The sequence below is a fragment of the Falco biarmicus genome, chromosome 9 (genome assembly GCF_023638135.1).
Source record: "Falco biarmicus isolate bFalBia1 chromosome 9, bFalBia1.pri, whole genome shotgun sequence".
NCBI lineage: Eukaryota > Metazoa > Chordata > Aves > Falconiformes > Falconidae > Falco > Falco biarmicus.
Genome location: NC_079296.1, coordinates 30,270,140 through 30,296,801, shown reverse-complemented (window position 1 = coordinate 30,296,801; position 26,662 = coordinate 30,270,140). Strand labels below are relative to the sequence as shown.

At 36.8% G+C, this 26,662-nt stretch overlaps 1 protein-coding gene across 3 annotated transcripts in view; it reads right to left on the bottom strand.

Moving 5' to 3' along the window:
* Positions 1-26,662, bottom strand: part of PLCE1 (phospholipase C epsilon 1) — a 163,799-nt gene that overhangs the window by 32,358 nt on the left and 104,779 nt on the right. For 2 of the 3 annotated variants that reach the window (XM_056351898.1, XM_056351897.1), the window contains exons 5-12: positions 13,458-13,603; positions 11,404-11,662; positions 10,507-10,715; positions 7,781-7,822; positions 5,990-6,656; positions 5,312-5,494; positions 4,315-4,432; positions 4,015-4,174 (exon numbers count right to left, since the gene is read on the bottom strand). In XM_056351898.1, coding sequence (XP_056207873.1) covers positions 4,015-4,174; positions 4,315-4,432; positions 5,312-5,494; positions 5,990-6,656; positions 7,781-7,822; positions 10,507-10,715; positions 11,404-11,662; positions 13,458-13,603 — 1,784 coding nt within the window. The remainder of the gene's footprint in view (positions 1-4,014; positions 4,175-4,314; positions 4,433-5,311; positions 5,495-5,989; positions 6,657-7,780; positions 7,823-10,506; positions 10,716-11,403; positions 11,663-13,457; positions 13,604-26,662) is intronic. The other variant, XM_056351899.1, reaches the window with a different exon arrangement.

The following is a 26,662-nucleotide window of genomic DNA, read 5'->3' as shown; positions in this document are numbered from 1 at the left end:
TGTGTCAGACTTTATTGCTCTATAACGTTCAAATCTACAGCTCTATTAATCTAAGAATCCTGCCATCAGGTTCAGTACAAACAGTTCCAACAGCTGTGATGAAAAAACAGGGCCAGCTTGTTGTCCAGTGTTCCTAAAGACCTTTACAGTCATCTGCTGCAAGCAGGTGACTTTTAAAATAAATATGCTACATCAGATTCCTGATCACTCCTGGCCTGGGGACGGATGCACGCAATTGAAAACAGAATGTGATTTAAAAGCATTTTAAATACCATCTGCTTTAGCTGATAATATCCAATGTGTTTGACATCGCTATGGCAAGTACTGACATACCGCATATAACTTTTTGACTAAGATAATTCCTAACATTTTTATCAGACAAGAAAAATAAATCATGATGAGGAAAGCCTCTTGACTACAGAAAACAGATTGGAACTGTAGGGTACCAAATGGGAGACCAGCAGCAGATCATAATGCTCAGTATTTCACCAGATGTGATCACTAAGGAGTAATACAGGTTGTTAAAAAAAAACCCAAACAAAACCAAAAACCCTAAGAAAACCCCACTACCACCACAACCAAAACCGTAATTAGTAGCAGTCTGGATTATACCTGTATACAGCTAAGGAGAGTGGCAGTTTACTCTCTCATCAAAAAAGCCCCCATCTCTAATTTTCTGTATCTTCCTATCTGTTTCCCAGTGCTGTTACCACCCTTTACCCTGCTTCCTCCACCTAAACAGGCAGCACTACATTTCTAAAGAACTTGGCAATTTGCCTGATGCACATCTGCCTTGAAAGATTGACAGAAGACAGCTGAAGGCTACCTGTGTTTGGAAATTATCTGGACATCTGGACTGTACAAGGATTTATTCTCAATGTGAATTATCTGTAAGTATGTCTGGAATATCAAGGTTGTGAGTTATATATGTAAAAATACTAGTTTTCGTTCGATACCTATAGGAATAACTATTATTGAAAACATACAATAAAGATAGCCAGGTCCTCCTCTTCTTAAATTGTTATCAGTACATTAGAATTATTTTGTCACTTTACAAAATTTTATTTTATTTAGCACTTTGCAATTAGAGGAGATGATCTAATTTACTGGTCAGGTAAACTTAACGCAGGTATTATATGGCAAGAGAAAGAGAAAAAGAACTAGAAATCTCTCTTGCTCTTCTTCTAGCTGCTATACCGCAGCTAACAATTACTTGTTACCACCTCAGTTTTCTGTGCTGCAAAGGCTTCTGTGCAACTCGGTGGGACCCTCTGCTTCCCGCTCTCCTAAGTTCTGCGTTCTGTGAGGGATCACGCACTCAACTAACATGCACAACCAGCTCCTGTCTAACAGCGCCTACAACTACAAAGCCTTGTCAATGTTTCAGTCTAAATCCAGATGCTAATCTGAATCAATAAGCACTGTTGGCTCTAATCTGTGCAGAGCCATACAAATGTGTACAAGCACTTCCAGTGGATCCTGTATTTCCCAGGTTGTTTCATCATCTAGGTCATTCCAACTTTTTGTTACTTTGGAAAATGGACACTTCATCTTAATTTATGATGCTACTGATAAAACTGGTTGTGTTTATCAAGTATATAACTTAATTTTTATGAGATTGCAGAATTAACAACAAATGGAGCAAAAAGAAACAAATGACGTCTGCATTCAGCCTGTGGAGGTTCCCAAACTTACTTTGCTCGTGTACCACTGCTGTTAAGGGCTGCAGCTTCCAAGAAGCGTATCACGCTGCTTGCAGTCTTCACTTACCACAGCTGCTTACCACTTACCACAGACCACTGCCTCAGTCTGCTCCTCCATCAGTTATAGCTATAGTGCTAAAGGCATCCATCCTGCCACATTTTCTGAGTGGGGCAGAAAGGCTCAAGTTCACATTGCTCTGCACCGCTCAGCAACTGGCTCAGGTCTGGTTTGGTCCCCCATGGTGCTTGCCTGTCCCTAAGACATCATTTTTATTTTTCTGAAGTGTTTGAAATAAGCTGTGGCATACGTTATTCCCTGACAGACTGCCATTTATTTAATGTAACACAAAGCAATAGGACATGCCATGACTGTGGGTGGATTGTCTGAAGGCACAGTCTTTGCTGGGAATATGTCCTACAGGACAGTATATTGTAGATGGTTTGAGACTGCATAAATTCTCTATCTAACCATATCCAACCATACTATCTGACTACATAAGTCTCTGGAGCAGACATTCCCAGAACTGAACCTAAATTCCATCTTTGAGGCAACCAGCTGGTTTACTCTGGAAGAGATCCCAGGAGTGAACTGATAAACAGTATAGGGTGGATGATCACAGGACTTTGCAGAAAAAGCAGAGATCCATCGAACTGGTAGCTTAGACTTACTGACCACAGTTGAGGCACATGTTAAGTTTCCACACACATGAAAAGTGACAAGCACAGTTCAGACCTATCAAGGGTCTGAAGGGTAAATACCAAGAATAGAACTTTCTCCGATGCTCCAAGTCTACTTACGGCTCATGAAAACTGGGTCAAGGTATTTGATAAAATGTAATTCTGTTCTCAGCTGTACCCTGAGCAAATTCTAACAAGAAGGGTCATATCAAGTTGGGGAGAGCTTTATCAAGTGACACTGTGGAGTTTCCAGACAACTTTGCCAGGGAAAACCTTGGGGAGGCCCATAGTGCTAAGCTGCACAGGGATCTGTACAGAAACCCAGGACTGAGAGGATTTAAAGGAACATTAGCTGTCCTTCCCCTGGGAATGCAAGTTCTCTTTTGAGCCTTTTAATCTCATTTAGAGAACAATAATTATTTTGGCATAAAAGCAAAAAGCAGATTTGAAAAACAGAGAAGCATTTTCCAGAGGTAGTAAAGCTGTATTCCTTCAGTTTAATGTAAAAGAAAGCTGTTACAATCCTTAAAAAAAAAAAAAAAGAAAAAATCTTACAGAGAGAAATCCAGTCTGGCATGACCATCCCATCTTTGTGAATGACAGTGAAGAATAAAAAGCAAAGAACATAATAAGAGTTTCAAAAAGCAATGTTAAAAGGAGAAGCAGCCAACTACAGATGTCCACAGGTAGCTCGGCTCTACTACTCACACCTAGTGCCAAACCAACTGTTTTAAGTGTAAAAGAAAACTCCCTTAGAAATATACAACACAAGCCATTAATCAAGACATGTCTCTTCAAAAATAATGTTCTACCAGCAGTAGTAAACTATTCCATTATTTACCATTGCTCCCCTGGAAAGCCCAAGGTTCATACTCATCACCATACCTCAGTATTCATTCTCTTGAAAGACAATGGAAGGCCCCTGTTGAGACCTTCTTGTATGTCATAAAGTACCATCCACATTCCTGACATACCATTATTGTTCTATTACAACTACTACCACCCAGCACCATTACCACTCCTAAGATTAATACAATAGTGCACTATGTCACTGCACAACTGCAGCACAACCTTTTGCACTGCCTAAGTGACACAGAAAGGATGAACGTTCAAGGAGCAGAGGCCTGTAAGAGAAAGATTTCAAACCTGTTCCTTCAGCAGCCCTGGATGGTACTGCAATCAGCACCAGGAATGTCAGCAAAGTTAACACTCCCACAGGCAGAAATGACTTGTGCTGAGAAACCTCAGAACTCCAGTTCACACATCTATAACATTTATGTGATTTGCATTATACAGAAGACATCTATAACTATGTTTTGGAGAAGATCCGGAGAATGAGTTAAAGTCCATATTTGTGTAGTTTTGGAACAGCGTTCCAGTCTGCTTCTGTAACAGACAAACTGAAGTATGCTGCTCAGGGACTTGCTACAAAGCCACCCTCTAAACCGTGGTATTTCAGCTAAAATGTCATGTGTGTTCTACAATGTGTTTTAGATGTCTAACAAACGGCTAATGATGTTTCCGGTATTGCTTTTGTCGAATTTCATCAGTTTGACATGAAAACCACATTTGATGATAATTAAGAAATAGTAACTTTTTTCTTTTTAAGTCAAAGCATTGATTCTGTCCTTACCTAGTCTGACTCTTGCTTGAAGAAATTACAGGAGAGGAGACTGGTCTTGCTGGTGAAGATGATGTAGCTCCTAAATTAGGAGATCCAGATGCTGTCAGAGAGTGTGCTCTTCTTGACGGCAGGTTGTTAGATTGAGAAGCATTAATAATAATATTTTGATCTACGGAGAAAAACAAAGTTTGCAGCACAATTACATCTGGCCCAGTAAAAATGTATTTTTAACACCATAAAAAATATCTGTATAAGAAGACTTTAAGCAAAACCCTGAGGGAATTTTAAGTACTGAGGTGATATATCTACCTGGTTCTTCGTGTTCATCAATATCTTGAGGATCCGAACCACTCCTATTACGATATTCCTTACAGCTTTTTGCCTTTCGAGTTGCCATTTCATCATCAGTGGCCTCTCCACTTTCGCCCTAGAAATAACGAGCACCAAAATAAACATCCCAAACCCACTACTATTCCCATTCTTTAACAGTGCAATCTGTAACAATCCCATGAGATAGATCATCTATTCCTTACAAAGCAGACTCCTGTAGGGCTAATACCAGGAGAAAAGAGACAACTTAAACAGGATACATAGTAAAGTGCGGGACCATTAGGAGTTCTCAGTTTGACATCACACAGAAGATGCAACGATTGCACCTCTCTAAAGTGGTGCAGCTGGTTTTACACTACTCCGCTGGTGCATAGGAGCCCTAAAGAGGACAGATCTTGTCATCTGAGGATCTCCCCTACCTGCCCACTAGAACATGTAGATAATGTAAAGCTGCTAGTCTCTGCATTTTCCTCTCTCGGCTATTGCTGAAAGCGGTTGAGTCCAGGAAAGGAGAGGAAACTACCAGACTTAGTCCAGTGTTCCTGTCACCCATATAAGATAAAACTGTGTGCTACTCTGAGGCTGAGTAACTGTGGTGATGTTTCTGGGAACATGAAAACAAAAAGGAGCAAAGAAACTGACACCCACCTCCAAATATCACTTTGTATATTAGTATTTTTTTATTTGCAATATTTTATTTTTATACAGAGGTGGCACCTAAAGGTCTCAACAAAATTCTGTCCCCTTCTGCTAGCCCCAGCACCCACATGTCCTGAGAATGCTTCAAGCATGAGAAAAGAAACCGGAACTATTAGAAAGCAGTAAGCCCAAAACCCGAACCTGCAACAAACAGCTTTAAAATTACCATCTAACTTTTTTCCTCTGCTTCAGAATACAGTTAGCTACATAGTAACTGTAGGAGGGAAACAAATCAGCCAGATAAGCAACAAAATAAATGAATAACAAAATACTCTACCCTCATGAGTACTTTCTTCTTTTTCTTAGCTGTGCTTATTCCCAGAGTGTTGTTTCTCTGTACACAAGGTTTCTCGGTGCTCTTAGTGAGAGTTCCTGTGCTTGTGTTTCTTGCACTCCATCGACGGCCTCCAAACAGTTCAACAGCCTGAGCCAAGGTTGGGCCTTCAAACCTTCCATCCTCCTACAAAAATTGTCAGCGTTAACAAAACAAAGAAAATAAGAACAGACACATCTTCTTCAGCAATAGTATAGATATCTCTAAGGAACCAATGAAAGATAAAACATCAAGAGGAGGCAATTTTAAATTACTGCATGAATACCAGAGGGCTATTTTGGGGATTTTTTTTTTCCCCTAACTCTGATCACTCAGTATATCAGCACCCTTTCCAAGTACAGTCATTGCTTCTTCTTTAATAAAATACTTACTCCAAAATTGCAAACATACGAAGAGCTTCATAATAAAAAAAAAAGATTTAACTTCAGTGTACTGAAAACATGCAAGGTTTGACAGAACATTATGTGGAGAATCAGATCTTATTGATTTAAGCCGTGTTACAAAGTTGGCGATTTGGTGCTCATCTTTAATCTTAGCTTACTTATAACAGAAATTAATTACAGTACATTAAGTTGTTGACAACTTTGAACTTTTCTTATACAAAATCACAGCATCTTTTACCTGGTAAAGGCTGACATACTGTTTCCGTAGCCACTGTAGTCTTTGATCAGGGAATCTCCTCATTTTTCTTACAGCTTTAGTCAATTCCAGCAGTCCATCATACAGCATTCTGGCAGTGTATTTTGGAGCAACAAAGTGCAGCAACTTATTATCAGTAGTATGGAGTCCATAAAGTAGTGTTATACCGTTTTCTTCAAGGGACATGTTACAAAGTTTATTTTGAACACACACAGTGTGCATATCAATGCCAGAGTGTCCCATATATACAGCCTTGGCTGAAAATAAGTCCAAAAAACCTTCCACCAGTCCTGTATTACCAAGAAACTGACATTTACCAAGCTCAGCAGTATTACCCAGCAAACTCAGTTTTGCCTTGGCATTTGCAGGGCAAACCGTTGTGGGTTTTGTCCAAGTCAAAGTACTATTGTCAGGCTGAAGCTGAAGAAAGCAACGTGCTGAGAGATGTGTCTCCTGGTCATAATGAATGACGGTTGCCCCTTGTTGCATGAACTGATGGACATCAGCCCTGATAGATAACACATACCAGGGAATGAGTTCTATCCCATGGCAGAAAGCCTTTTGTTGCTCTTCTGTTGAATTTGTGTCCCACTCCTTCAACTGCTCAAATATATCACTTTCAGAATCAGAAAGATCTCCAATTATAAATCTGTATGTAAACAAAGATGAGATACATTTAGTGATATACATGCTGATTTACACTGGTTGATGAATATCTATTCTCCTATAGTTTCAATAAAACTAATACCAACATTAATTAAAATATTAACATGAAACTCGTATGCAGCAACCAAAATTTCTGAAGTATTTTGCCATAATTAGAAACAGTAGATACAGAGCAACAATTCTGAACTAATGGAGTACTTAAAGTTTTCTTCCCTGCAGAAGCCTCTAACATGTATGAGTGCACTAATCAATGTTTTGATATTGCTTTAATGAACACAGAAAAAAGCGAACTGTTCTGTGCAAAGCAGAGCTAATAAAGCATATTTTCCTAAGGATATCCAGCCAACAAATCCAAACCAGCTTCCTCTGCATATCCTTCAAGGTATCTTGAATACCCTCAGTGCTTCTCCTTCACATCGCCACAGCACCCTCAGCTCCTGCCCATGTCCTACCAGCTGAGCAAAAGACAATTCATGTTGAGACTTGTTCCAAGTCACATACACTATCTCCCTAAGCTGAACAGCACAGATAACCATTAGCTCTTCCTCAAACTCTTCCCTACCCAGGGCACTAATTTGAATGTTTCTCTTATTCCATACGTCAATTCTAATGATTCCTTTAAGACTTTATTAATCAGTGAGATCTCTGTCTCTCCACCAAATTTAGCCAAAAGTGACTAACAGGCTGAGGATTTACTGCTTGTGGTGAGGAGGCCGACAAAGGCAAAATAACTGTATCGGCCTTAACTGTAGCTCTATTTCCTTGGGAAATCTTCCTGAAAAGAAAAAGCATTATAACTGAGCTGCTATAAACTGTCTTACCATAGTCTTACCAGACAAATGTACATTAAAATATATACCTGTATTACACAAGATTAAGATTCTCAAATTCTGAGTGCATGGCTGGAGGAGTCTAATACAGTGCAGACAGAAATGCCAGAGCTTTGTTTATGCCTTATTTCACATTTGATAGCACTGGCACGCTGCAGATTAAAACATACAAGAAGCAGGTAAGCCAAGGACACACGCATAACCATATGCAGAAACATAACCTTTGACATGAGCTGCCAAAAGCGACACAGCCATCAATTACTGAGAACACACTTACGCTACTTGCTTTGAATCAGAAGCTTTCCTTACATGTGCTGCACTGAGATGCAAGGAAATGAAAAGAAAGGATAAAGGAAACGTTAAAACAGATTGCAGTTTTAGAGGGGAAAATTGCATGGGATACCAAAAGTAAAGAACTTGAGGGTTTCCTCTAATATTTTACAAGGTATTTACTGTAATTAGGAAAGCTGAAAAGTGAAGGTGAGATCAGGCTAATAAAGCGATGCATCAAAGTTTAGAGTATCTTAATAGGGCATTTGATTAACAATTCCACAAAAACTTTATTTCAAACTTGATTTTTTTTGTCTTTTACTGCCTACCTTTATTTGAGAACTCTTAAGACAGAGTTCTGTCTCAAGACAGAATAAAGATTCAAGCTCGATATTTATCTCGCACATACAGATATTCAGGGTGATTAGACAGGTCACTGAGCACAGAATGATACAGTTTATTTGCTAACACAACTGGGGAAGTAATTATACCCACTACCCAGTGATTTTATTAGATGCCTTTCATTTTCTTCAAATCAAACTAACCTACCAGCTTTGGTGGGTTCATGTTCCACAACATTACTCCAAATCAGCAAAAGGCTGAAAATCTGTCTTGCGATTTTAAAGTAATGAGAAACATTATACAGTGTATTTTTCTGCTTTTATGACCTGCAATCATCAGGTAATAAAAATTATTATGTAACTTGGATTTTATAATACTGTATGCAAATATGACTTTCATATTTGCATACAAAGTTTCACAAGAAAGAGATCCAAGTTTCTTCTTTAGAACTCTTTAGCTGTTCATAGCATTAAAAATAAACCAAACATCACAGCCTCCATACGACATGGACAACAGAATATGGCCCTTTGCCTCTGCAGCAATTTGTCCTGTGCCTCACCCGGTTCTCTGAATGCCCAGGAAAGAGATGGTAGGTGAATAAAGAATTTCCAGTCTATGAGGTACTTCAGCTAAATAAACACTTTCGGAAGGATTTTTCCAAAAGGCGTTTAACTGTCAAAATCGGTCCTTACTGCACCAGAACTACAGATACTAATAATTTTATTCTAGGATTATATAACTTTGTAATTTATTTATTTATTTATTATATAATTATTCTTATATAAAATAATTCACATATATTTTATATAACATAATCTTTATTTATTATATAATTATATTATGAGGTATTATATATATTACTATAATACTTTAATTACCTATCTGCAGTTTTCATTTACATTTTAAACTTCCATTGCAGTGTCACATTAGCTTTTTGTCCCCTGCATTTCATTCCCGCTTCAACTACATTGGAACTTACTAGATTATATTTAAATATAACGGATAAATAACTAATTTACCAAGAACTGATTTCATAAACACATAACAAAAAGAACTTCATCTTCTCCATACTGTTCTCTTTTATATGTAAATTCTACTTTGTTCATCCAAGTGAAACGTTGATTTCCATAACTTATTCTCCATATGAACTGTGCGTTGCAAGCTGATTCTAAACCATATTAATTAACAAAAATAATTCCTGGAAGAAAGTATTTGAACTGAAGTCAGAGATAACATAAATGGACAGAGAAGTGGATCTGTCTTTCTTGGCCTGATCTACTGCTCCGCTTCCCAGAAGCAACTAAAGCCAGATGTGAATAATTCCATTAGAAACCATTCTTTCAGGAAATAATGATTATTTATTTGAAATGAAATTTAGAATTGCATGCTAATGAAATAAATGCATTTAAAACAGGAAGATGGTAGTTCCTTCTTAGGCAGTCGCTTACTAGATTTTATTTGTAAGTAGCTGAAATACGTTGGATACTTCTGAACATACGGATATTTCTGATAGACATTATCAATAAAATAATTCAAATGAGGATCTAAGCATGCTATTTTATGCAAGTCTTCATGTAATTTTACAGCGCTTCACCTCTGAACAGTACAGTTCTGTTACTAAATTTGGAGTTATCCTAACACGGTTACTTAGATTAAAGCTGGTCCACCTGTCTATATGGGCTGCAACTTCACTGCAAAACAACATTCTAGAACATCAAGTGATGTCTTAAACTTTGCATTTATCGCATTTCTTGCTGGTGAATAGCACAGAATACACCAGGTCTTCGAAGTGAAAATCTGAGATTACTGAACACTGGGCTTTTTTACATGGGGCACAATTAAGTAAACTTCTATACAAAATAGCAGGACTACAGCAATCTGCAAATGCACAATGTGTACTGACTTACAAATGTTTTCTGGACATAATTTAAAAAAGCCTCACATGAGCATGTCCTTAAAAGAAGAGGGCTTTTGAAGGATAATAAATAACCTTTATTTCGAAGGGAGTAGAACGCTGCCCAAGCATGCAGAATATAATGTTCTGAGCTCTGATAACAGTATGTCCCGGTGCTATTCCTGTCACCACAGATCAAAACTGTAATCACAACCATGGATTTTCAATGCTCTATGTGTAACACAAAAAGGATTTACTCTTACTATGAGATGAAGTAACTACACCACAAGGGAAAATGTAACTATATAGTTTCCAAGCATTTGAGTATCAGATACTTAGCACAGCTGCAGGGAGAAAAGTTATGAATTGGAAAAGAATAAACACAACAGAAGATGTTAAAGTTGCCCTTATTTTTAAAAGTAAGCCTTGATAAAATGATATTAAAGATTAAAAACATGAAATACATAGGTGATGACAGAAAATAAAATGAGACTTACTGGTACCGGTTTCTGTCTTTCAAAGAGTTTTTCCTTGAATTGGTCCCTTCACTAAAATTATCTTCACCCTCTTCAGATTCCAAACTGCGATTGCAGCTCCGAATAGTTTGAAAGATATTGTTTGCTGTTGATTCTTTTTCTGGATTATTTAAACCATCTTGGCCTACTCGTTGCAAGAAATTATCTTGTCCACTGTAATCTGAAACAAACTAGAGATATCTAAAATATTAGTATAGTAATAAATAGAATATTGTGTCATCTACTCACTGGAGATACTTTTACAATAATTAAGAATATTTAGCATATATTTCCTATTAGCTTCTAATGGGATTTTGTACCGACTTCTAATCCTAAACAGACCAAATCACTGCATAAATCAAGTAACATATGTTACAGTAACTCCTGAAAACTTTTTTAAAGCCTCAGTCTTACTCTTTTAATCTAACAGGGGCATTTGTCTTTTAAAACTGAAATGATAAAACTCAAAGGAATTGCTTCTTTTCATAGAGGAGAAACTTGATCCACTGAGCTTCTGAATGTCACTTGTAAGGAACTGAAAACCTTCCAATTCTCAGTGAGCTAAGTGGAAGGTCACAGCACTTAACAGAAAATACCTACATCTTTAAGGATTTACATACATACATTACCCAAAGTATAAACATGATCCTTTGGTACTAACATTAAAGTACTCCGATACTGAGCCAGGTATAAACAACAAAATTTAAATTACTACAGTAACTATGGGAATGAAATCAAGGTCCATGTAACTGAACAGCCTGCTAACAGTCTGGTTTAGAAAACTTTAATTAGATTATGCCTTTGTATAAAATAATAAATATGAAATAAAGCACTGGATGCCTGTAAACATAACCTCTTTAGAGCATCAATCTTGTTTACCTCTAACGTTTCGTCCTGGGAGTTATATCGTGGACAGAGTCTGATAAGGCTTGATGCTCCATCCAAAACTTCACAAAGCTCTTTTAAAAATACACCACAGAAAGGAACGACTTTGCAGCCTGGAATATTGAGTGCCCGATTGACCACTTTCCTGTATTCAGATGATGACTCATGTTGTGCCATAGCATCTTTCAGACTTCGCATGGTTTCAATATCAGACTGGTCCATAAATTGCCACATTTTTAAAACTTTTCTTGACCTATTGCAAAAAGAGATCACAATATTTATTAGAAAAATTTAAACTAATTCACATCAACACCCACAGCATACACGTAACAGAGGAAATTACCATCATTACTCAGAAATGAATGAATGAAATCAAGGTAATTATTTCCATGAAAATTCTGGTTAGTGGACCATTTCCCCTGCTTTGAATTATTAAAGAACAAAACTCAAAAGGAGAAACAAGCAGTCTAATCTACTGGAGTAACATCTGACATTTTAATAAAAGCCCAGCTGCATAAGACAAGTAGGCTTTCTAACATTTTCATTGTGTCATTGCCTTAATAAGGGCTGGGAAGCAGTAAGATTAAGGAAATGGCATAAAGATAAACCAGATGGTTTATTACAAATTCCTTTAGTTGTATTATGAACAATCCATAAAGTTAGCAAAAGGGGTTTTCAAATTAAATTTATTTAAAATAATTTACATTATTTTTTCCCCCATTTCACTCACAACATAAATTATTTATTTTTAAAGAAATAAGTAAGTCAGGACCACGTTCCAGCTCTCACACATCAATGCAGTGCTGTAAATGAAAAGAATCTTTGATTTCAAACAGAAATAGCATCTGGTGCTCCCCAAGGACTGCAAGTACCACTGGGAATTCCCTCACCTGAGCTGTCTGTCTATGTGATAACATGGCCTTCCTACCCTCCCCTGGCCCCAGACATACCAAAAGGACTGTAGAAACACTAACAGTAGAATGTCTTTAACCCCACTTTCTGTCCCTGTCCCTGAAACGCTGCTGATCACCAGGCTTCCTCTCTCCTCTTTTCCTTGTGCTGTGCAGACGCATTAGAGATAAAATAAAGCCCTCAGTTGGCTTTGCATTTTTCATCACAACTTACACGGCTTGGAGACTGGATGCGTTCTGCTCAGAAAGACTCCTTGTGCCTAGAAGTGTTGCAAATGTGTTTTATATACCAAAAGCGTAAACAAATAGCTCAATGAGAATCCTTACTAAACCACAAAGAGGGACAATACAAACATTTCAAAGCTTTGGTACACAAACACTGTATACAAGGAGGGCCAAAACTAAAGAGAGAAGAAATCTGATCTTAAGTCTTCCCTGTTCCTTCCAATTTGCTGCCCTCTGAACTGCTCTTGCAAAGGCACCGCTTTCCTGCTCACCCAGCCCCCTGTGAACCTGCAGTCCTGTACAAGAGCGAGCAATGCTGTTTCTAACCCCATACTCTCTCCTCCTGGAGACACTGCAGGTCTGGCTATGTAAGGCCATGTCAGCATGAGATTCCAACATCAGTCAGTATACATAAATTGGAAAGGTTAAAAACCCCCAGAGGCTTAGCAGTTTCTTTGGTTATGTTGGGTTTTTTTGTTGTTTTGGGTTGGTTTTGGGTTTAGTTTTTTTGCAATTTAGGCTGACCCTTTTAGAACGTTACCATGATTATGTTTCACTTGTCTTCTGGAAACACTAACCCCAAGTCACATTAGTTTTAGTTGATTAGATAAATAGCACATCATCTTTTAAATTTAAAAAACTTTTGTTTAAAAAAATAAATTATGTTTTCTAACGCAACATATTTAGCATGTACCAGGAAAACCAATAGTGTCTCCAGAGCATTTTGAAAAAAAAAAAAAAAAAGGGTTTTAGCACAATTTTTATAAAGGGGATTACTAGAAAGTCACAGGGTGAGATGATGTGATTTAGCCACGGATTTCTGTTTACCCATTGTTCTCCAGAGACATCTGCTTAACAGAAGCTGCAGTGTACTCTATCACTGAAAAATCATTTTTTAAAAGTTGTCAGTACCTTAGCCCTGCCAGAAATTCCATTACAGCATTGTAGTTGCCCATATTCCAGCAGCATTTTGCCACATGTACTAAATATGAGAAGACTTCTCGTTTCTCCTCCATAGAACCTGCAGTCAGGATCAGCCAGGTAACCCATGAGCTCACCTTGTAAAATAAAATGGACAGTACAGTCAGCCAAAGCAACATCACTTACAGGATTCATGCACACTTGATGGATAATGCAGGGGTTTTTTTGTTTCCTTCTGTCAGGAGGGTATCTATCAACATTCTACTTACACATATGGCCAAATCACATATGCACTGCAAATGTACCTTAACATACAGACATACTCATGTTACAACAGTTAAATCATTAACTACTCTAGAAATATTTACATTAAAAAAAAAAATACTGTACCTTAATATAAGATATTCTGAATATACATTCAGGCCCCAGAAGAAAATGGACAGCTTAAGGTAGCATTGATTTCTAAAGCTGCCAGAGAGATCTGCAGTGTAAATTCTCATTAGCACAGCTTACAAATCTCAGCCTCACACTGAATAACCCTTGTTCTTACAACATGGACAGTGACAGTTGATAAATGCGGATTTTTATTTTCACTGACTTTCATAAAACTGGTAGTTGTATTTTATGTACAAATTTGCTAGTTTCTATATGCACTGGATATTTAAAATAATCCACATTACCTATTTGCAAGATCACAGGTGAAGTAAACAAAAAAACCCCACCTTCCTGAGTGTGGCCATACTACCAACTTCTTTTTGGTGATCAATAAATGTCAGAATCAGAAATTATCCTTAGTATGTAATTCTGTTTGTATTTAAACAAATAAAAATCAAACCTTCATTTTATCAGTGTGCAGACTTTCTCTCCAGTTTATGTTCCCACAACATCCATAAAAAGTAGCTATATTTCACATGGAAACCTAATTTAAACCAACTGTTCCTTTTTACAATATGATTCCCCGGGGGCTTGATTTTTGTCATTGTGTAAACACTTGGGAAGCAATAAACATTATTTGTTTACTGAAACTGAGTTCCATTCTTTGGTCCTGAAGGATTCAAGTGCTTACAGACAATACCAGTGTGAGGACAGGCTTATAAAAATCAGAAAATGTTAGTTCACCCCTTAGGGGGCATAGACTTTTATCTAAAAAAATCAAGCATTTGAAATAAAATGTAAATGTATTAGTACTAACAGCAAAAAAAAAAAAAACAATAAAAAAAAACTACATAGGGCTTCCATTTATGCAACTGTATACAGATGCAGTACTTTGAGCCTCTCAGTCCTGAGGGAGAACAATCAAACAATATGAAAAATCTAAGTTAATATTTAATCTTTCTGACGCCCAAATCAATCAAGAACAATTATTGAGAAACATGGAGATCAGAAGACAAGCCATAGCTCCAACACATGCAATGTATATGTGTGTACCAAAAAACCCCACATTAAGACTGAATTCCTGAAGAAATTAGGCTACAAAATTATTCTGCCTGTAATGCGGTGAGGACGTACTCGGGAGTGTGTACCATGGGGATGCTCTAATGAGATGTGAAGATCAAGGGACAAAGGACCCATTAGGAAACAGTGTTCCACCTGCTCTAGCCATCATTGAAAAATGTGGGTATGGAAGGCAAGAGCTGGAAGAAACCTGCTTCAAGTTTAGTGATAATTGAAAGAAAACAGATCAACTCCTGTTTCAGTAATTACTGTATGTTTTATAACTCACTTGTAACAATAGAAAAGATTAGGAGCTGATAGCAGGTACAGAGTTTTCAACAAAGGTAGAACAAGTACCAGAGTCCAACGTTGTGCATGTAAACGTGCTGAAGAAGCTTTCCCAAATACAGCCTTAATGCTGCAGAGGCCACAACATAAAAATAAACAAATAAAAACTATTCATATTGGATACCTATACAAGACATAGCTAACCACTGCACTAGCTCTGAATGAGAATCTGAATTTAGCTAAAATTTTATTTGAAGTGTTCAACTGGTTATTCCTAAAATGTAAAAACTGAATCAACAAAGAAGTGCATAGCTGAGAGCATGAAGGTATGGAAAAATACAAAAAAAACACCAGAGTACTGCATGACATGGGGGCCAAACGAGGGCAAAGCCAGAACAAAAGGTAATAAAATAAATGCATTTAAAATATCAGAAATTGTGAAACAGAACAGTTAAACCTGTGATTCAAGGTTGGCATAGATTTGTTTGTGTATGCTGGAATAAAATTATGTATTGTATTTGGATACGATTCCCATTTTCCAGAAATGGCTCTGTTAGGGAATGCAAACACTAAACATGTAATCTCACAAAAAAAAATTAATATTTATCTGGTATGAAATACCAAGTGTGGCAAGGACAGTTTGATTAATATGTGTTCAAACATTTTAAAGAATAATCTAATTTTAAACAGATCTGTTTTAATCTAAGATAGTAAAGATGTAATGTTAGGAGAAAACAGTATCAAAACTGATCAAGAATGTCTAAAAAGGCAAATGAATTCAGACTCCCCACTAAAAAGCAACCATGAAACTAGGACAGGCACTTGTTGAAATATTATTTAGTAGAGAGTTTAGGACTGCTGTAAACAGTTATGATGAACCCTTACAAACACTCTGTAAAAGCAAACAAAAAATGATGAAGGTCAGCATGAACAAGTCTTTGCAGCCTCGAGATGGCGTATGTATATGTAAGAGCAAAATAAGGGTGCAAAAGACAATAGTCTGCCATAATCTTACGCTCACTCCTCTTGCATGACAAGAACAGGAGTTACAGGATGAATACAAAACATTTTAAAGATCTTTCACTAAATAAGAAGGAAAAATAAAGTGTCTGAATCTCTAAATTTTAAAACAGAATGGGCAAAGGCAGGTAAAATGGATTGGCCAGACTCAGGGGATAGACCTGATCATCTAAAGATACTACCCACTCCTGAAAAATAATGAACATGCCTCCTTTAGAAACTTTGGTATTTTAATTTTTCCTGGAGATCAGGAAAAGTGTGAGGAGCAGGCTGGGATACTTCAGTCAGATGCAGATACTGGAACATTTCACTCATATTATTTTACGCATTGATGAAATTAAGAATGAAACAGAATTATTCCTCTACATATGCTATAGACTGTTTCGAGTTATGGTTCTTTTATGTCATATCTAGCAGTAGCCAGGCGTATAAATTGGCCTTTCTGGTGGTTCTGAATACCATCAGGTCTCCATAAAGTTTTTCTATGAATTATTCAGGGACTCTTGGTTGATTAATCTGAATGCATCATACAGCACCCAGAAAGGGAGGTTATGGACTTCTCAAAATGCACAGTAGCCTGGAATCCTAAAACTGATTTCTTTGAAGGTTTCATCAGTCTGAGACTAGAACAGTGATGATTAAAATGCAACAGTACTGTCAGCAAGAGAGAGCAGAGGAAAGGAGCTGTGAACAAAGTTCATCTCCTTTTGTTTAGTGAGGTTTTTTGCTGAATGCTGTGTCTAACATCTGCAACAGCTTTTCTACTCATAGCTTTTTTTAGTGAAGACAGCTGCTGGAAAGGGAAGAGAATTCAATCAGATAACAGAGCTGAGGGGGCATTTCCCCAAAATTAAATGTGGTCCTGGGGCCCAACTAGGAAACAAACACAGAATTAACAACCGGAAGTGTCAGTTATCCACTTAAAATGCCATGGAGGATTTTTATTAATAGAAGTTTTGAAGGTGGGAGATCTGGTTGAATCAATAGGCTTTAAAGGAGCAGAAAATCAAAGCTGAACCTCAGCTGACTGAGCTCACTTCCCAGCTCTGAACTCCCTGAAGATTCAACTGCAGATTCAACTGAAGGATCATGAAGAGCAATATTCCAAAGCTCTTTAGTAAATGCATACTGGAACAGCTTGGGTATGGCATTAATTTGAGCTCATTACTCATAAAGGCCCCAACTAAAATTAATTATGTAGAAACAACACTGAAATGCAGGTAAGTTGAAAGGACTGTGACCTTGAGGAAAAATCACATATGACAGCTTAGAGGAAACTTCAGTGTATTAATTAAAGCATACACTCACATTAAGCAATACTCAGTAAGCATACTCTTGAATTTTGTGTTTAATTGATAAAAATGTGAGCAGTCCAGAGTATATCCTCAAAGGTATGCCTCTGCAGGAGCCACCGACATTCTCAAATGACTGTATAGCTGCCACTGGATCCCCAAAATACCTGATAATGCACATACTACATTTTTGATGCCAGGGATGCATAAGCTTCCTCTGCACAGATGGTATTCAAGACATAACAAACTTCAAAATCTTAATTCAAATGGAAGTTCAGAAATGGGATTTCTCAGATGCTGTCTGTGTACACCTGAGCTAGATGCACCTCACACACACACAAAGCGAGAACAACTCTGTGTATCTACTTATTTCTCAGTGGCAATGGAATTCACCTGGAAGTTGAATTCAAAACCCAGTTTCTTCCACTTTGGCAAGCATGTAGTGCAGACACTATTTTGGAGTGGCAGTTTCTCTGTCACTAAAACCAGGTGTGATCTCTACCTCCAGAAGGGGTTTTCTAGCAGAGGGAAGAGAGCAAAGCGGAGTTCCATCCTGGCAGGCTCTAACTTCTGGACACTTCAGCCAGTTAGATGCAGAACAGCGCTTCCCCTTCCAGGAGTTCATCCTTGGTTGGCTTGCAGAGCTACCTCCCCAGCTGCACCACACCTAACCTGAGGGTGAAGTGCCACCAGGGAGCCAGCTGCCCCATTATCAGGCTGCCAGCAGCACCAGGGCTTTACAGCTCAGGCAGTGCCTGAACCAGCTAGCTCTGGGACCACAGGCAGCACACCCCAGCCAAAAGGGTATGCAGCAGGGGCTGTGCCAAGGAGATCAAAATACACTGCAAGTTTTCCTCAGAATGAGAAGTAACGTTTTTTGGGCCAAGCTTTTGTGTTAGATAGCACTTAAACATCACATCACAATCTACATATCAACACGTTAGTAATTTTTTCCTTAGTCTACTTTTTTTTTTCCACACTCAACTTACACAGTTCTGTTTATGTAACTCATTTCAAACTCCCTTCAGAACAGAAATCATCACAGCAAACCTATAATTAGATTTCCGTTGCACTGCTGATGAGTCTGAAAAGTATGAGAAAATGTATCCTGGCTTCATTACTGTAACCCACATGATGGCAAGACACAAGGAAAGTCATAAATTAAAACACAATCCACTTAAACAAGTTGACAATAACATCCGTCTTTTCATTCAGATGGATAAAAATTAGTGTCCTTTGGGGTTACTGTATACTAATATTAAGTAAATATGTTAATGTATGTAAATAATCACTAATATTAAGTAAAAAAGCAAAATCAAATCGTACAGATACTTAGTTAAGATGTAAATATTTTCTGGTGCCACAATACAGAGAAGCACTGACAACACTGTGCTGAATTAATTTTAGATACATTGTAAAGTACCCTTATTTAAAATTTTCAGAAGTATAGGAGCTTCCTTCAAATCCAAGTCTGAGCACAAAGGATCTGCATCACATTTGCAGGCAATGCAAACTGTAGCTGAGCAATGATCTCAAGCATAGTAGTACAGTAAGATTTGTAGAGTTTTAGGTTCTTTCGCAATTATCTTTTTATATCACCTCTATTTTAACTGCACTAAAATCTATTCAAACTTTTTTAAAGGGTTTTAGGCTTATCTTACTTTGGTCAAAGTTGCCAAATGAGTTCAAGTTAGGTATTGCTAATGCATTTGGGAAAGGCATAACAGCGTTAATCTTCAAACATACTGTGAATATTTTTGAGTCAGTTACTGAGTCTCATTCAGTGTTTCAACTCACCTAACTTGGAGTAATGATAGACCTTCATTTAGGACAGACAAACATTCCTTTTTCAGAACATCACATTCCTAGAAGGCTCCAGACTTCTGTTCTGATTTTCAGATTTCCCTTTTCATTTGTATAATGAATAATATACTTTCATATTTTTTTATATATATATATATATATAATATTTTTATATATTTATAAAGAAAATGTAAGTTCCTAAAATTCAACTGTCAGAATTAATAGCAGGAATATATTTATTTAACATTTTATTTATTTAATTATTTAGCATTTTATTAACAAAAATTAAACCCACCCTAAACTTTTAAACACAGAAAACCTATATAAAGCATTAAAAAACATATAAAAAATAAAAACATTAAAAAAATAACGTAAGCCCGGTTTTGATTACCTTATCTCTAAACTACCACTGATTTAGTCATGTATATATGCAGGCAAACATCTGCCAATTTATCAGGGGCAGGATATAGCTTGTTACTGATGCTCAGCTGCTTTTACTAATAAAATATGAAGGACATAAAAGAGACACCCATGATGGAACTTGATCCTCAAGGTCTGGCACATGACCTTAAAGTCCTTACAAGCGTGAACTACAGGACTGTTTACCATTTAGTCTATGCGAATCCTGTTCCATGCAGTACACAGGATGGAACAGTGCTTAATGCATGCTGAATTAACAATTTACTTTACTTTTTCTTCTTTTAGTCTTCTAATACTCCAGATTATAATAATTCATACATATATAAAATTATTTACTATATTTAGCTGCTAGAGAATGTATTCCGTGATTAATTTTTTAATGGGAATTAATTTATTATTCATCTTTTACCAGAATATAAATGCAGAGGTGGTATTGAGGAAGAAAACATCTGTTAAGAATCTCCAGCTGTGAAGCCCAGTGTTTTGTCATTCGTACTGTTTTACACTAATTTCCCCAGCTCTTAACTTTATCAGGCTTTTACAGCAATTCCCAAGCTACATACTTCAGTGGGTGATGCTACATGGAAGAACATGTCTTCTATTTTTATATCACATTTTTTAGGAACTTCATAATCCTTGAGAAATGCAGCTTTCAGAGGTGAAATGAGCAAACACAGCTGTCTACCTGAAGTTTAACGCTTGCGATTGCTAGTAAGTAAAATAAAACCTTTTGGCTTACCACAAAGTAAGATTACAATACATACCTTCTCTAACACCTAACATAAAAATTAGCCATGGATATCTTTCTATAATAAATTGTAGCTGATTTAACTACTGCCTACGCTACAGGAAGCAAGCAAGCAATTCTAATACTGATATAATAAAGTATGTGTATGAAAAATCTCTGAATGGAAGACAGGAAGCTGATTTTTCAGGTATCCAAAAGGATACCTGACAATCTGTAACCCATTTAACAAAGCCATTCTGGTTTTAATGACTTTGATAAAAATCAAGAAATTTAAGTAAAATCTGAAGAACATGAAAAATCTATGCAAAAACCCCCAAAATAAAACAACAAACCCTCACTGGATATCATGCAGTATTTATGGCAAGAGGGAAAAACATACATTATCTTGTTTAAAAGCAGAATTCTTTGGGTATCAGTGTACTCTGACTTCTCCCTCTCTAAAAAAAATATTAAACGCACCTTTCACAACCTGACAAAGTCTTTCTACAAAGTAAAAGTGTTGTTGAGCGATATTATTCTTACAAAACCATAAGGAGCAGATTCATATTTATGAGGCTTTTTAGAACACGAGCAGTGTGCAGCATTAGCACTAACAACTGGCTTCCTTTGTATTGCTAACTGTGCACAAACCCATCAAGTGCATACTGATGAATGTAAGAATCACAGTATGTAACACAGAAGAGGTTTATTTTACATGGGCTTCACTGAAGTTTCATTATTAAAATTTTTGGGGGCTTGGTATAATATGCAACAATTTTACAGATGCATTTTTAAAATCTGAGAATTTCAAATTGCCTAGCTTATGAACAGATGGTTCACTTTACATGCTTGAGTAAAATTATATAACCTCACAAAGAACATTTACCATTTTAAATCTGATTAAACACTATTCCAAACAAGGACTGGAAACAGTTTGATATTTGTACAAACACAATCTTTTTTAAAGGATTATGCAAACCCATTTAAGCATTGCAAAAAAATGCTGAACTAAGAGACAGAGTGCAATATTTATTTACATTCCATTATTTCACTAAAATGATACGTCCCTGTTTTGCTAGTGGGGGTTTAAATTTGTGTTTCGAATGAAAATGAAGAAAGCTTACAAATTTAAACCATTAAAAATAAAAATGTCATTAATTAGTGTCCTAAATAGCCACATTTTTAATTAACTTTATTGACTACAAGAATGACTTAGTGAATGATGAAAACACCCCAGCAGCAGTGCTATACCTGAACAGTTCAAATATTTTTACCTTCTTAGCTTATTTTTGGGCAATTCAACCTTAAAAAAAAAAAATCACCTTATGTATTGAACCTCTTATTCTGCATTTTCAGTTCCATACTGGGACTACCTTCAGACAGCTGTTTGAATGATATTTCAATTTGATACAACTTTAAATCTAAGACATTACAGTTGCTTTGTATGCATACTGAGCATGGAAAATTAAATGCTTCATTTTGTTTTAAGTTTTTATTGTTTTTCTTTTACTTGAAGCCGTGGCCAGAAAAATCAAGTTACAAGAGACTCTTTTCATGTTTATAGAAAGCAATGCTTGAAATTACTTCAAATGTTTATATAAACATAAATGTTTACTATGTGTACATTGAACGTGTGTTTCTGCAGTTGCTTTGCTGGCAAGAGGCAGAAGTGTGGCTGGGAGTAAAAACCATAAGTGTGCAAGAGTCTGGGAGGGTAAAGATATAGAAAAAGGAAAAGGTGCTCAGGAAGACTGTGGCATACCATAAAGGTATCATACTGAGCAAGGATCATATCGCACTCGCATTAAAGTAGTACGGGAAACTCATAATAGCATACAGGAGTCAAGAAAAGAACTGAATGGACAAAGGCACAGTAGGCAAAAAGGAGAGACGGAAAAAAGTATGTTGTTACAGTTCTCAGGGTCCTAAAACACACTTAGGTACCATTTTCCTAATCTCTTCCCAGCTACCAGGGCTCTACTAACTCTGCAGAATCTCCTTAGTATTTCTCCCACAGTTTTTATACATCTATGAAAACTAAACTTCTGGCAGTCAGTGCTTTCTTAGACCAGAAAAATAGTTTACTACTATCACTACCATTATTATGTGCACAGTCTTAGAGAATCCAAAAGCCAACAGTTTTGCAAAGCTGGATGTTACTATAATTCACTCTTGTGAGCTAATTCAGAATCAGCTTCTAATTACACTGAGTAACAGGAAAGAATATCTGTCTTCAGCTTGATACACTGCCTTGCTCTGACAAGACTCTATGATCAATTTGATATTATTAGAAGCAAATGAAATATCAACTGTGTCTCACTCATGAGTACATGTTGTGCCCAAGTCTCCACTATCATATAACTACAGTTTTAATCAAACTTTAAAAGACTATGGGCTTTATTTATAGTTGGTGATACTGAATGCACATAGCCCAAAATCTTAATCATAAATAAAACTGAATAGCAAAATACTTTCTAATTATCCATGTACATGTGGCACAGGCTAAAAGCCTAAAACATTTAAGAAGATGCGAATTATCTACAGGTGGATTTGCTTCTTCCCACTCCTGTAAATCTGAATTTATTACTGAATCAAAGTTACATTCTATAAACTGGCACATGTAACAGACACACAGGTTTTTCTCCAAATACATCTGGCTTAGTACTGTATTTATCCTTATTTATACAGGGATACTATGCATCCTTAAAACATACTGAAAGATTCTTCTCTACCTGAGAAAATTTAGAGATGTTAATTCTTACATTGCAACACTTCCAAGTTTGGATCTATACACTTTCTAAAAATACAGAAAAAGTCCATCATTTTAAAGAAGGCTTTCCTTACTGTCTGCTGGCAATAAAACCAGAATCGGAACAAACTTAGAATACTGTACCAAACTTATTTCATAAAAATCTTATTTAGTCACCTGCTGTTGAAAATTCGAACCAAAAGCATTCAGAGTATCTGAAACAATGTTTTCATCAAAACATTTACAAAGTAACAGAACTATTGACACTAACAGCATGGAAACAAAACAACTTGTAAGATCAAGATGTATAACACAAACAAAACTTCAGGTCAAATATGTTAAAGGGACAGAAATGTCATTCCCTTTCTCCAAGATCATTTGAAACCTCAGGCTGTTCCAAGAAGAAAATGAGGGAAAAACCATTCCATTATTTATCTTCCAAAATGAAGATCCATTCATTTTAGTGCCCAATTTTCCTACAATACATCAAGTAAAAAATGAAATTATTTTCCATGTTTTCACTTTCTCCTTTAAACGTCTTCTGAAATATTACAAAGATTTTTTGTCACATTTTCTATACAGTACAGAGACAAAAGGTCAAAACACAGAAACTTTATGACAGCTGAGTTTACAAAGTGCCATCCTAAATATCAGGATGACCGCTGGGTCAATTAAAGTTTAGGAAGAAACCTGGGTTTTAAAAACAGCAGTTAAAACTTTTTCCTTTCAGTAATTTAACTTCTCCTTGGATTTTGTATATTTGTTAAATATGATGTAAACCTCAGGATTAAGGAACAACTGAAAAAAGCTGTGTTTTAATTGCAGTATTGTAAAAGAACATTTCTGATAAATAAAGTTCCAATTCCAGCCACATTTAAATATCTAAGATTGTGCATGCACTGCCTAGAACAGCTGTGGATGTAGGTGCATACAATATAATTTCCCTCTCCTTTTTCTCAAATTCAACAAAATTCCTGGTTTGGTTTTCAGTGTTCGATGCCACCCTATTACATTACTCCAACAAGGGGATAGATTGGATATGTTCTTTACATCAGAATTAGCACCTTTCTAACTGCAGGGCACCAGAATGCATTTCTTCTTAAACAAACCTATTTATTTTCATTAATTATGAAATATGTGTATTTCAAATCCAGTGGGAGCGTGTATCATTTCTCTCAGTTCTGTTCTCCTCCTTAAATACATGGTAGTTATTACATAGCAATCTATATTCTTTCTGCGGTGCAGTAAATAATAACAGCAATTTGGTAATACCTTTCATCAGCATCTCTCATCCTTCTGTGGTTATCCAAGATTTTTAACTTTTCCTTTTTCAAGTCTACTGCATCTACTCGACATGTTGAAAAAAAATCTCCAATTCTTTGATTATTTTTTAATTTATTTTTAGTTTTATGAACTATTTCTTGAACACTAGTGACCAGGCTTTCTATAACAGCATTATAGAAATCATTTCAACTTCAGTGGCAATCTCCACCATGACTATCATCTTTCTGTAGTACCTCTAGGGAAGCAAAAACTGAAAAAAACATGTCTATATATGTAAACACTACAAATCTTTAGTGACTGGGCTGTCATATGAACTTCCACCTGTCTGAAAACTCCATCAGACAGTAAATCCTGCAAACTGCAACATTACCAGGTTGTAAGATTCTTATTTTCCTGTGAAAATTTTATTTCCCTGTGAATTTCTGTTCAGACTTGAGAGCTGGAATGACGCAAAACTTTAATACACAAATGAAATACAACCCGAGAACGTATTCCACCGTATTCTGTGGGATTCAAGCAAATCATTCATGACTGACCTTTTTCACAATATATTTTTGAAACAAGTCATTGGGTGTTCAAGCCCTTTATCATGGCAGCCACCTTGATTAACACACTAGGTAATAAACTGATACTTGGAAACCCATTACAAGAATAAACACAGGGAAATACATAATGCCGAGGTCCCCTCTGGTAAATATCTAGAGTAGTATGCTCTCAAGTATGGGCTAAGCCATAACCATGCTCTCTTAAACAAAGACAGTTCCCCAGCCTCGGCAGCACAGGATTTGCCAGTTGCATATTCGTGCTACTGTTTGTGGAGTGTTTGACAGTGGCTTTAATCCCCGCTATCCAACTTTCATGTCTCTACAGTATTTACACTACTACAAGTTTTTTCTCATATTGTTGACAGTCAAAAGAAAAAATGTATACATGAAGATGATCTAGAGTGCTATAATTTCCATCTTTTGTGAATATTAATAAAGGTAATCTATTTCTCCAATCTTCATTGTTTATTTTTGAAGATCTTTGTATTTCAGAAACAAAAGCCACTCAGTTATCAGTTTCAACCAATGCCTGTGACAAAGAAAGGTATCTCCAGCTACAGTACGGTTCCTCGCTGTACCTCTGACTTTAGGGCGAAAGCACTCTCTAAAGCCACGCAATACAGGGCAAGGTGAGCAATCAGCGCAGCTCCCAGAGGTAAATGAACTGTGCCTCTTCCATTCTATAGAGGACTCAGTCCACCAACACCCTGAGCAGACACTGACATTATGACAACTACGTTCAGATTGTTACAGGTTAAAAACAAAATGCGTGGCTCTTCAGACAAGGTGTGAGGAGGCTGTAGAAAACCTGCCACAGAGACAGTAACAAAGGAACTCTCCTAAACATTTATGTTGGTTACCTTGCCTTAAAGCAGGAATAGAGCTCCTACTGGGGGGGAGGGGGGGGGGGAGTGGAAAAACAAACAAGCAAGGGCCAGAAATTAGATTTATATCACCTATCATTACTTATTTTTTGCATTGCCACTTGGTAACACCAAGATACTGGTTAATGACTAGCTGGCCAAACCCCCATTCAACCTTTGCCAAAGAACCAGCCAGCACACTCACTTCAATGCAAAGTCCTTCTGGCCTGAGGCACAACCACTTTTTTCTCCCTGCTTGTTATTTGTGATGCAGATTTCTCACTATATGCTTCTTAACTTGGTTTCTGAGGGTTTTTTACTCCTTTTTACACTTATCAGCTCCTCTCATCAGGCTTACAACACTGATCTCAGAACAAGAGAAACTGACAAAAATATATTTCCATTGTCATACTAAGAGACCAAATAATTTTCAGAAATATTGCAAGACTCCCAAGATGTTAAAACCAGGTACAGATACAATGAAACACTGATGTTAGCAAAAGCTCCAGCTACTGTCATCCTGCCTTTCTACAGACAAAAAATTTTAGGAAGTGTTCCTGATGGATCATCAGCACTATGTGATCACTGAATCACTTCCAGTACTTAAAGTCAAAACACCTTACCCAGCTAATACAGCAAAAGAAAATGCACATTACAGGCTTCATCCAGTGTTAGACAGTGCACGCAATATTACAGGCTGACCACTCACCATAAGTGCTTTCTCCTGTGTGAGTTTTTCCTGTACCTTTTAGCTCCCATTGAGGTCTAAAT